This window comes from Azolla caroliniana, unplaced genomic scaffold, assembly GCF_043228905.1.
Source record: "Azolla caroliniana isolate FFs.n. ecotype wild unplaced genomic scaffold, voAzoCaro1.0.p SCAF_8, whole genome shotgun sequence".
Lineage (NCBI taxonomy): Eukaryota > Viridiplantae > Streptophyta > Polypodiopsida > Salviniales > Salviniaceae > Azolla > Azolla caroliniana.
In genome coordinates this window covers 13,666,562-13,678,272 of record NW_028230443.1, presented here as the reverse complement: position 1 = coordinate 13,678,272, position 11,711 = coordinate 13,666,562, and the positions used below count along the sequence as shown (strand labels likewise).

Genomic DNA, 11,711 nt, shown 5'->3' with positions numbered 1-11,711 from the left:
GAAATCGAAATTGAAAATTGATTTTATGACCAATTCGAGGGGCTATAATTGTAAATAGTCTAAACATGCCCCTTGTGGGCTATATTTGTAAATAACCTGAAAGTTGTTTTAGTATAAAAACAACTAGGGCAAACTTTATGGAAGCCAGTTGAATCATTATAGTGGTTGTATAGCTACACAAATGGTAGTTGCCTATGTAACTGTAAGATAGAAAGCGAGTGAGAGTTAGTGTGTGTAACTTTGTAACCATTTGTCAGTCAAACGAAGAAGATCTCGAGGTCGTTACCCTAGAGTTTCTTATTGTACTTCCTCTCATCATAGTGATGTGTTCGGAGTTTGTAGACTCCACGTGGTTTTTCCCTTTCGGGTTTTCCACGTTAAATATCATGTCTCTGTATTTTTCTGTTTCCTACTATTTGTGTATTACCTTACTCGTTTCCTTGCACCCGAATATCTATATATAAGCATACGAGCAACTGCTTGTGGCCGGTTCCTATCCCTACATTATGCAGTTGTGATAGGCAGAGTCGTAGTGTGTATGTAATATGTATCTTCTTGGGTGTTGTGTGAGAATCGCCAATGGAGGGAATTACAAGGTGTGAAGAGTTACGTGTGGAAGCTTGTAGACACAACAGGCTCTACCAAATAGCAACAAAAAAATAAATGAAGGTTTAATGGAAAACTTGTAACACAGAGAGTATGCAGGAGAGATTGAGAGAGCAGAAAACAAAGAAAACTCTATTCAAAATAATACTCTATAAAAACACTATGTACATACAATGTGCTCTGTGTGCACTTTTATACAAGTCCTTAAAAGGACTGACAGAAGTACTAACAAGTACTTCAATGCTCGTATTGAGCCATGACACAAACCCCCAAAAATATGCATGTTTAATAGGCTAGGACCGCAGGCCTCTAATGGCCTACTGGTTATGCACAAATCTGGACATTGATCCAGTTCCCTCTGATCCGGCTCTCCGTTCCGGACACTGATCCAGTTCTTCATTCCAGATTACAAACTAGCTCTGGCTTATTCAGCCGATCCGGATCATGTTAAGCTTGTCCACTCAACACTCCCCTTCAAGCTCAACTTGAGGTCGGATTGTGGTGTCTGTCGTTGCCGGTCCTTGCTTCCGACTTCTCTTGGTGTCTTCACGCCTCGCTCACGCTCCTTGACCTATTTGATCCCGCTTTCCATGACCCATTTGGTTCTGCGCACCTCAACCTTCTCAGTTGGCATGTCTGCTCATAAGGCTCATCTGAGCTCCTTTGTTGTTGTGATTTCGGCACTTCGCGATGCGTCCACTCCTCTGTGTCAGTGTCGACTTCTGTCGCCTTCTCATCCGTTTGGCCTTCAATTGATTTGGCTCTTCTAAATTGAATTGTTCAACCGAATCGGCTGCCTCCGATTCGTTCCCACTCTTGACCGAATTGGTTGTCTCCAAATCATCTTCATCCTGTAGGCCCTCCACCACATCAGACCATGTCCAGGTCTTGACCTTCATCTTTCGGTCGGCTCTATCCTTCTTGACTCTGTCACCATTGCAGCCGCTTGTTACGACTTCTTCGGTCGACTCGACTCCTTTTTTCTCCTTGTCTCCCCCTATTTCGGTTTCGTTCTCCTTCTCTCCAGTTGTGCCTTTACCTGTTCTCCCGGTTCCTGTTCCGGTTCTCCCCCTCAAGTTTTGTGTATTTAAACTGAACTTTGTAACGTAGTTTTGTGTTGTTGTTGTTGTTGCCTCCATCTATTGTAACTTCTATTCTTTGAATAATATAGTTGCTCTTGTGTGCCTACTCTTCTCTCTCTCACACACACACTTTGTCTATTGATCACGTTCTTTGTACATCTCGCATAGTTACATGTCAACTTGTTGTGCTTCATAAAGGGTGATGTTTCTTGTTTCCGCATATTAACGGTCTTCGTTTCCAACAAAATGGTGTAGCCGAACAGAAGAATCAGCACATACTAGAGGTGGCTAGCTCAATGATGAACAAGACAAACATGCCAAGGTCGTACTGGGTAGAAGCGGCAAACATTGTCGTGTACCTAATGAATCGGTGCACAAACTCCAACGTGCATGACGTAACCCCTCATGAGAAGTACTATGGAAGAAAGCTAGGCCTATCTCACCTACATTGCATATGTAAACATTCCCGATGAAAAGCAACAAAAGCTCAATCTGAAATCGGAGAAGTGCATACTCATGGGGAACTTGCTCGAACAAAAGAAGGTACGAGTGAGTAGGGATGTCATACTCAATGAATCAACATCCTGGTACATAGTCGACTTAACTCCATCAAAACCTATCGTAACCGATCTCGACATAGACTTAGAGGAGGAGGATTGACTGAGGCTTACACTAGAGGAAAGTTCAATCTCAACCTGGTTGAGTGGACCCAAGAGCCTCAGAGCGATCAAAGCACATTGCAGTCAAGTCCGAAATCAAACAAAGGGAAGGCGAAAATGCTTGAATATGAAGATAGCCAATCCGATGGGGTTGTGTCAGGAATAGTACTAAACAGAGAGCGGATTAGTACTAGAGAAGGGAGGTACTATTAGTACTAAGAGGACGGGCTTGCGTAAGACTCCCGAGAGAGGAAGAGAGAAGAGGAGAGAGAGAGAGAGAGAGAGAGGATGATAACAGATTATATATTATAAGAAGAGTAAGTACAAAAGGGCTATGAGGCTAAAGACTGGCGTAGAACCAATTTGGTTCAACATAATGCCTAGTGCCCTCTTTTATAGTGTTCTCAGGAGTAATCTTAAAGCTTCTAGAATGTTCTAGAGAAATCTGGAATATACTTTAATTTCCTATAATCTAAATGAAAATAATATTCTATGTATTACAATAGATGATATAATGGTCAAGAGCTCGACCCATATAACCTAAGGTCATGGGTTCGAGTCTTGCCATATCATGACACTATCCCCCCTTTAAAACGACGAGTGTCACGAGTTGTTTTGGATGGAGGACCCGGTTTGTGTGGATATTGGCGATGGAAGTCTTCAAGAAGCGCACGAGCATTGGTCACATTCTCGATCGGTTCCCAAGTACGTTCGCTAGGACTATAGCCTAGCCAATCGACTAGATAGTAGAGCTTGTTGCGAACAATCTTGGAATCAAGGATGGCGGAAACCTCGTACTCTGGTCCATCTTCAAGCTTGATCGGGGGTGGAGGTTGTATAATACGTCCTGGGATGGTGCTCTCGTGATAGGGTTCAAGGAGAGAACTATGAAACACTGGATGTATCCGAAGTTGAGGAGGTAGATCGAGGCGAAAAGCGACATCATTAATCTTTCCGATAATACGAAAAGGACCTAATCGCCGATAATCCAACTTCTCACATGGGCGAGTAGTCTTGATGTGTCGTCGTAGCAGCCACACCCGATCTCCAATGTTTAAACTAGATGGAAGTCGATGACGATCCACGTAGACCTTGTGTGTTTGTTGAGCTTGCTGGAGATGTGTAGATAAATCTGCTTATATCTTGCATAACTGCTCCAAACGATCCTCTGCGCAAGGATTTGTGGACACCTCTAGGGTTTCAAGTACACTCCACCGAGGGTGACATCCCGTATAAGCATAAAAGGGCGTAACTTTAGTCGATGCGTGGATAGAGTTATTATAGGCAAATTCGGCGAAGTGGAGAATTTCTGCCCAGTTATCCTGATGATAGCTGAGAAAGCACCACAAATACTACTCCAACGTTTGATTTGTTCGTTCGGCTTGGCCGTCGGTTTGTGGGTGGTAGTCGGAGGAGAGGTTACAAGTGACCTTGAGCATTTTAAAAAAGGTGCTTCCAGAATTTTGACACGAACTGGGGCCCACGGTTGCTGACGATACTATCGGGAAGTCCATGATGCCGACATACTTCACGCATGACAATTTCGGCGGTGTCTTCACTGGAGATTTCCTTAGTACATGGCAAGAAATGAGCCATCTTCGTATATCGATCTACCACTGTTAGAATCGCATTGAACCCCTTAGAGACTGGAAGATCTGTGATGAAGTCTAGAGCAATGGATTGCCACGGCTTGTTTGGAATTGGTAATGGTTCTAATAAACCATATGGATGATTCCTTGGCATTTTCGCTCTGCAGCATGTATCACAAGTCCGAACAAAAGCTTCGACAAATTGTCGCATACGGGGCCACCAGAACCCTAAACCCAGTTGTATATGTGTCATGACAGTTTCGTACTACTCGAAGGCGGCAAGAACCATTAGGAGCATACAAAAGTTCTTTAAAGAAGAGTAATCCATCATGGTATTTGAATTGCCGATAGTCCGTACTTGGTGGTTGCGACTGTGAACACGACGCTCGAGAGGGATCAATTTGTGCTAGTATAGCTTGGGCGAAAGCATCTGTCTTCAGGTCCGCACGTATGATATTGATAACATGGGAATCCATGGGCATGCCAAAAACCTGTGTTGCTTGCAGTCATGTCGGTCCCAAGATTACTTGATTTTGATTATCGAAAGCTGGCTCGCCGGGATGCGGTGTTAGATATGAACGCCGTGATAATGCATCTGCCTTCCCTTGGTGCTTCCCCGGACGATATATAATTTTGAAGTCGAAACGCGTGAGGAAGTGGGCCCACCGAGGTTGACGTCGATTTAACACACGAGCATCCTGAAAGTAGGCAAGGTTTTTATGGTCACTGAATACGGTGACTTGATGAGAGGATCCCTCTAAAAATTGCCTCCATTGCATAAACGAGTCCACTATTGCCAATAGCTCCTTATCATGAATTTCGTAGTTGATTTCGGCTGCGTCAAACTTGCGTGAGTGAAAAGCCACAGGATGTAGCTTCTCATCATTACCCCGTTGTGACAAAATGCTCCCCAATGCGAAATCCGATGCGTCAGCTTCGATAATGAATGGTTTTTCTGGATCGACATGAGCTAGAATTGGAGCTGATGTAAAAGCCTTTTTAAGACTCTCGAAAGCCATATCTGCTTCTTCAGACCAAACGAACGATTGTCCCTTCCTGGTAAGCTGTGTGAGAGGCAGAACGAGCTTTGAGTAATCTTGTATAAACTTCCGGTAAAAATTGGCAAAGCCTAAAAAGCATTGCACATCCCGCACCGAGCGCGGAGTCTGCCATTCTACCACCGTCTTGACCTTAGTTGGGTCCATGGAGATGCCTTTTGATGAAATGACGTAGCCGAGAAATTCCACCTGGTTGCACCCGAAACTACATTTTTCTAGCTTTGCATAAAGACCATGTTCTCGAAGTCGTTTTAGTACTAACAGTACGTGAGAATCATGCTCTTCTTCAGTCTTTGAATAAACCAGTAGATCATCCAAGTAGATGATCAGACACACATCCAAGAGATCTCGGAATATATCATTTGCCATCTCCATCAAAGATCCAATCCTCGTATACTTTGATAACATGGGCAATATTCACCTAGCTCGCAACTCGGTTTTTCACACTGTTACCCCATAGGAGTTGTACGGGGGAGGTATAAGGGTGGAACACTATAAAGTGGTTGTTGTGCATGTGTTCATACACATATTCATACTCACACACTCATACACATACACAACCACTTTATAGTGTTCCACCCTTATACCTCCCCGTACAACTCCTACGGGTAACACATGTGTAATGTAGTTCAAGTCCAAGTGGTCTTGCCTAACCTTACACACACATGCACACATTTTTGCGATATTGTGGTTTGGTTTCTTGTCTCCTTTTGCACATGCCATGTCATGGAAATGATCTTTTACCATTATTATTGATTCCTATCCAACCTTGGCCTTTGATTTTGGTGAACTTCATCAGAAACCTTTGTTAGTGGATTGGTTCATTTCCAAGTCTAAAACCATCTCTTGTGCAGATGAAATTTTTTTTGTGTACTAATGTGGTGCATCTACATGGAATTCCATATGATATAATTTAGATCCAAATTTTGTCTCCCATTTTGGAAGCATCTTTTCAACTTCCATATGATATAATTTAGGACCTCAACTTGTCTCCCACATGTATCATACTTTTCGACAATTCAATTTGATTTAAAGTTTTAACTAAACAATTCAATTTGGTTTCGCATGGTTTATGCTATGCATAAATGGTTTGGTTTGATTTAAAGGTCAAGAAATCAAACTGAACATGTACCTAGGTAAGCATATATAAGCCCGACAAATTCTTTGACTAGATCCAATTTTTGTGGTCATTGATAGTTTTACATTGCTACCCAGATGGCTTTCACAACATCAAGGCGCCCATCTATCGTGTTATCATGGCACTCCAACAAGATCTTGACTTGAGAGGAATTGTTCGAACTGTAGAGTAGGTTATGAAGGAGGAGCTTATCTCCAAATGTTAACTAGTCTAGATCACTACGCTTCAGTTCTTCAGTTGGTTTCAACAAATTTCTTGAAACTCCTAGCGAACCAATCAAAGACGGTTTCTATGATGATATATTTGATTGTTGATTCATCCCAAAGGACTTGGTCAAGCTTCAAAATATATTGAGTTTGCTAACTATAGACCTCTTCCCCCATGACAAAGCTCAAACTTTACACAATGAGAGGGCATATGTTTTAACATGCTATGAACCTAATTGGAATACCGTTTCAACAATGAAGAAGTTAAGCCATCAACCTAGCCCTCAACGAAGCATGCTAGGTTTTTATGGTCGTGATCACTTTCATAGGATGTTGGGATCCTACCAAGTAGGGTTTCCATACCTCTAACATGGAGACGATGACAACCAACTCCTTATCATACAATATGTAATTGATCTCTAAAGGTTTAAACTTTTGGGAGAAGAACACAAAAAATGTGTAGGAGATGACAATCATTTACTTGGGATAGTTTGGCACTTAGGGAAAAGTTGGATGCATTCATTCCACGATGAAGGTTTTAGTTAGATTAGAATCGAGAAGATAGGAGTTGAGGTAAAGGCCCTATTCAAAGTCTCGGAGGTTAGTTGACACTAAGAGAAAACAATCCATACTACTAAGAGAAACCAATAATTTACTTGGGATAGTTTGGCACTCAGGGAAAAGTTGGGTGCATTCATTCCACGATGAAGTTTTAGTTAGATTAGAATCGAGAAGATAGGAGTTGAGGTAAAGGCCCTATTCAAAGTCTTGGAGGTTAGTTGACACTAGAGAAAACAATCCATACCTAATAGAACCACTCTTTGGCTCAGCCTAACAAAGATAGCAGTTGATACTAGAAATTGATCTATATGCACATATCCCTTGTCAATTTAAAAAATAAGAATGTGTGTCAATCTTTTATTCAAAAGAATAATCTTTTCAAGTGTTCTCTTACAAATACAAAAAAACAAAAGGAAAAGTAGATAATCCTATTTTTCCTTTTGGAAAATAGTTAGATAAATGGCACTGCCCTTTTTGGGGCATGCCTAAACAATATGAAGTTGAAAAACAATCATCTGCATATGAATCTCTCGTTGATTCAAATGATAAGGAAGCACTGTTTCTTCATACACCAATCACATCAAGGAGTTCGGTATGTTTCCTTACAGATACAAGGGAATTTGCAGCCATGAGTCCACTTGCAGCAACAGCTGGTATGCCTATTCCCGGAAATGTAGAATCTCCACAACAGAAAAGTCTGGGTATAGGAGTTGACGAATTAGGAAATGTTCCCTTTCCGGCACGGATAGCCGGGCCATATGTGCCACGATCCCTACGAAGAAATCTCCCATGTGTCAATGGAGTACCCACCAACTCTACTTCACATTTATCACGAGAAAATTTTGGTCCAAGAGCCCGCTTCAGAGCTTCCCACATAACCTTCATCCCAAAGATTTCACATATTAGTGTAACAAAAATTAGGGAAATTTTCCAATACACTCCTTGTATTAGGAATAATATCAAACCTATCTGTTGATGTTAAATTTTGTTTTACTACATACCCTTAGTTGTAAAGTACTATCTTTAAAAAATACAATAACTAGTTACTATTTGAGAAGAGAGGTATCATTTAATGACTTCCATAATTAGTTATTCCCCAGCATCTGTGCATAAAACTTACGAATCTTCTTAAATATAACCATTGTTACTCGTATTTTTAGAAATATCACTACATAAACCTCGTAAAAAAGGACAGTAGTTTATCTTTCGAAAATACAGCCAGATGAATTACTATTTGAGAAGTGCTACCAGTATTATATAACAATTTCTCACAACGCCTTCACACAAAAATACATGAGAGGGATATTATAATCATTATGAGAGATCATGTTGTATCATATAATAATTTAATTGAAGGCCTACCTGTGACCGTTCTTCCTTGAGATCCTTATATGCTTTACTTCGTCGATCAAGACCCTCCCATAGGTTATAGGGCTCAGTCCCAGGAGTGTATGCATGCAGCACATGCTTACCTTTTGGTGCCAAGTTGGGGTCTAGAACACTAGGTATCGAAATAAGCACAACATTTTGTGGTGCATCCACTCCAATTTTCCAATCATTAACAACTATATGATGGATTTCTAGATCTTCTGGCAAGTCCTGCATTCAATAATATTTATTAACTTCAACAAACATGATAGAAAATCTTTCGAGAAGAAACATTATAGATAGGATAGACAGAGTTACCTTTCTGTCTATACCAAGATGGAGATGCATAAAGGATTCACATTGCGGAGTGCTAACTGATCTATTACGATACTCTGCAGGGATATCATCTTTTGGAAGCATATTCATTGTGTCCCATATTGAAGCATTACTTATAACTGCCTTCCGAGCTTTAATGACCTACTGACAGAGAGAGTAATGCAATCAGTGCAAATACACTAGTAGATGGATGAAAATTGAAATGAATGCTACATAAAGAATGACCTGCCGGGTAAGGGATGGGGATACTATGTTTAAACCTTCTATATCACATGCATTCATGCCTATTTACAAAAATAAATGACCTTGGCTGTAGATTTTACATGAATGAAATGCACAGTTTAGCTATGTAATCTATCTATAACACATTATAGTTCGCATTTTCTTGATCTCAAATGCTATTGTTATGTATCTATTAGTGAACCCTCGCTCATACCAGAGAATGTCTAAGTGAAAACATCATCATACTTGGGAGGTTCAATTTTCGGCACAATATGTCAAAAGCGTTAAGTTATTAAGCTTAACTTCATCATTGCCAATGTGAACACCTACATCATAATAAAATCAGTAATAATTTCTTACTGTGCCATCTGTAAGTTTGACTCCGATGGCACATCCACCATCTATGATAATTTCCTTCACATGAGATTTCAACATCAGCTTCCCTCCATATTTGTGAAGACCCCGTACAAGGGCATTTACTATTTCCCCAACACCACCAATTGGGTACTCGAGGACACATCCGGGCTTATACCATTCAGCAAACATGTATATCTGCTTTCAGCAATGTATCAAAGTAATTCAAGAGCTTGAAATAAACCGTTTTCTGTTCTGTTTCTATGCTCAAATGAGTTCACAACATCATAAAGACTATATCCATGTAAGGACTCAAGCCAATGTGGCCAGGCATATATATACCTACAATTTCAGCTGACAATGTCCCATCAGCTTTAAGTCCAGAAAGAAGAAAGCAAAGAAGATCCAACCAATTTCGTATGAACGGGTCCTTTAAGTCTAGCAAATCCATAATTACAGAAAATGGCTGCAAGAGCTTGGTTGCTCTAAGTGCATTTTGTGGGCCCATTTGCAATAAAGATTGCATGATCGTGGGTGCATAACGCAATCCAGCTGTACGCAAAACCCCCAAATCCCCTCTAATAGATGCTGGTGGAAGTGCCATTGCTGCTGCCGAAAGAGGAAGAATGCCATCCTGAAACACCATAAGAGCATAAATATAAATACGAACAGTAAAAAAATAATATCATAAAAAGGTGTGATAGTTTAGCATACCAAAAGCTTGCGCCATTCTTCAACTGCATTCGGACCTCCATATTTCTTCAGGTCCTGTTTTTCAATGATGCTTTACTTTACTATGCTAAGACATGACATGGGTGACACAAACAAAAACACACATTCTGTAGTTGCTGACGAAAAGAGCAGTTCAATTGGGAAACAGAAGAAATGCCTTGAAAAAATCAGTTGGTCCAATGCGTGACAGGAACTCTCCTTCAGGTAAATGAACCATCCATGAGTCATATCGTGCACATTCAACCTTCTCATCCAATGCATCCAGAACCTACATAAGAGATTCATGTTGCTTACACAATATGACAGGAAATACTACTTGGTATTTTAAACCTATCCGTAAGAGCAATACCATAAATAGAGGGGAAAGAACTGAACGGAAAAACACCAAGATACCCTTGACTTCTGGGGGTGTGTGTGTGTTTACAGGAATACCCCTAAATTAAGTAGTTTTTGAATACTTGAGGATATACTGATAGATGCCTGAAAGTTTAATTATTTTTCCCAGCTAAAAGCAAATCAAACCTGTGCCATTGGGTTTGCTTGTAATCCACGGGATGAGAGGCCAGAGAAAAGAGAGGGCCCTGAGTCAAACTGATAGCCCTTGATCTCAAAAGAATGCGCGGCTCCTCCTGGTGAGTCATGGCTCTCGAGCACCACAACATCCCCTTCTCCGTACCTCGCTAGCAAGCTACCGCAACACAAACCTCCTATCCCACTCCCAATAACAATGAAGTCCACCTCTGATATCCCTGTAAAGTCTGTATTAATGCTATCGATGTTTAGAATCAACCACTTGTAATTGCATCAGGTGGTGTGTTTTCGGAACTCATAGATTAAAATTTGTGTTGCATTATGAGTAGTTTAATTTTTAGTATGTATGCATGCATGTATATATGTGTATGCATCACCCATAAGATGGCGATTGCATTTGTTTTTCGATCCATCCATTGTCTCACCATATACATAGTTTACGACCAATCGATCTTGGCACCATGAAGTGAAGTAGGCAAATGTTTGTGTTCGATATAAATAAGTGCCAGGCAGTTGAATCCGCACATTACCAGGAATATGTGAAAGCCTATCATCTTACACAAACTCTTTCTTGGTTCCGCAGATTCCAAGAGATGGAGGGAGGACAATAATCTTTGTCCAAATTTGAGTTTCTAGTCAGTTGCAAGGGACGAGGAAACTAATCTTTCAGAATATTGCGGTGTAAAGAAATGTTGAAAAGTGTACCTGGAAAGCTTGAAGATGATGAAGTTGAAGAAGAAGCTCCGACTCGGGAATCAAACCCAAGACGCTGTTGCTTCTGTACTGAATTAGCTGGCCCATAGATTGCTCGTGGTCTGATGGGTCGAGACACATAGTATGAAGGAGGAGGAGGAAGAGGATGAGGAAGAAGAAGAAGAAGGGAAGAGAGCGATGGTGTGAAGGGCAACCACGTAGCTCCCATTGATTTACCTTGTCTTTCTCCTTGGAGAGAGAAGCAGAGAGAGAGAGAGAGAGAGTAGAAAGGAGGAGGAAGCTAGATTTGTGGAAGAAAAGAACAGAAGCCACTTTTACATGCCACTTTCGGCCGACCGGGACCGGGCGGTCGGCCACCCGACCACAATCTCGTAGCGGACAATTGGATGCCGCCACAACCAAAAGCTCTATCAATCCAATCACCACCACAAGTATCGATATCATTCTGCTTTTGAACGATCGACCTCTCCATGGCTCACATGCCCTTGATCCGGGAAATCATACATCCATGAGGTATATGAAACCTCGTTCGCACGGTTTTTCAATGGCATGATC

The 11,711-nt window shown here is 41.1% G+C and overlaps 1 protein-coding gene across 2 annotated transcripts; it reads right to left on the bottom strand.

The window, feature by feature from the left end:
* Positions 1 to 7,227: 7,227 nt before the first annotated feature.
* On the bottom strand, positions 7,228 to 11,412 carry LOC147861042 (FAD/NAD(P)-binding oxidoreductase family protein). 2 transcript variants are annotated; one of them, XM_087323768.1, is made up of 10 exons: positions 11,148 to 11,412; positions 10,434 to 10,669; positions 10,069 to 10,179; positions 9,894 to 9,947; positions 9,526 to 9,813; positions 9,186 to 9,377; positions 8,586 to 8,744; positions 8,262 to 8,498; positions 7,351 to 7,778; positions 7,228 to 7,317 (listed from the first exon to the last, which is right to left on the bottom strand). In XM_087323768.1, the coding sequence occupies exons 1-9, from the start codon at positions 11,362 to 11,364 to the stop codon at positions 7,464 to 7,466; spliced, it is 1,809 nt and encodes a 602-aa protein (XP_087179894.1). In that variant the 5' UTR covers positions 11,365 to 11,412; the 3' UTR covers positions 7,228 to 7,317; positions 7,351 to 7,463. The 2 variants fall into 2 exon arrangements, with proteins under 2 accessions (XP_087179894.1, XP_087179895.1); XM_087323769.1 differs by having other exon boundaries at positions 10,434 to 10,660.
* Positions 11,413 to 11,711: the final 299 nt, after the last annotated feature.

Bases quoted from the DNA above. Each gene is read 5' to 3' on its own strand.
- LOC147861042 (XM_087323768.1), bottom strand. From the start codon at position 11,364: ATGGGAGCTACGTGGTTGCCCTTCACACCATCGCTCTCTTCCCTTCTT. The intron at 10,180-10,433 runs GTTTGATTTGCT...TCTCTTATGTAG, and splicing joins AAGCAAACCCAATGGCACAG to GTTCTGGATGCATTGGATGA. The intron at 9,378-9,525 runs GTAGGTATATAT...TGCTGAAAGCAG, and splicing joins GGACATTGTCAGCTGAAATT to ATATACATGTTTGCTGAATG.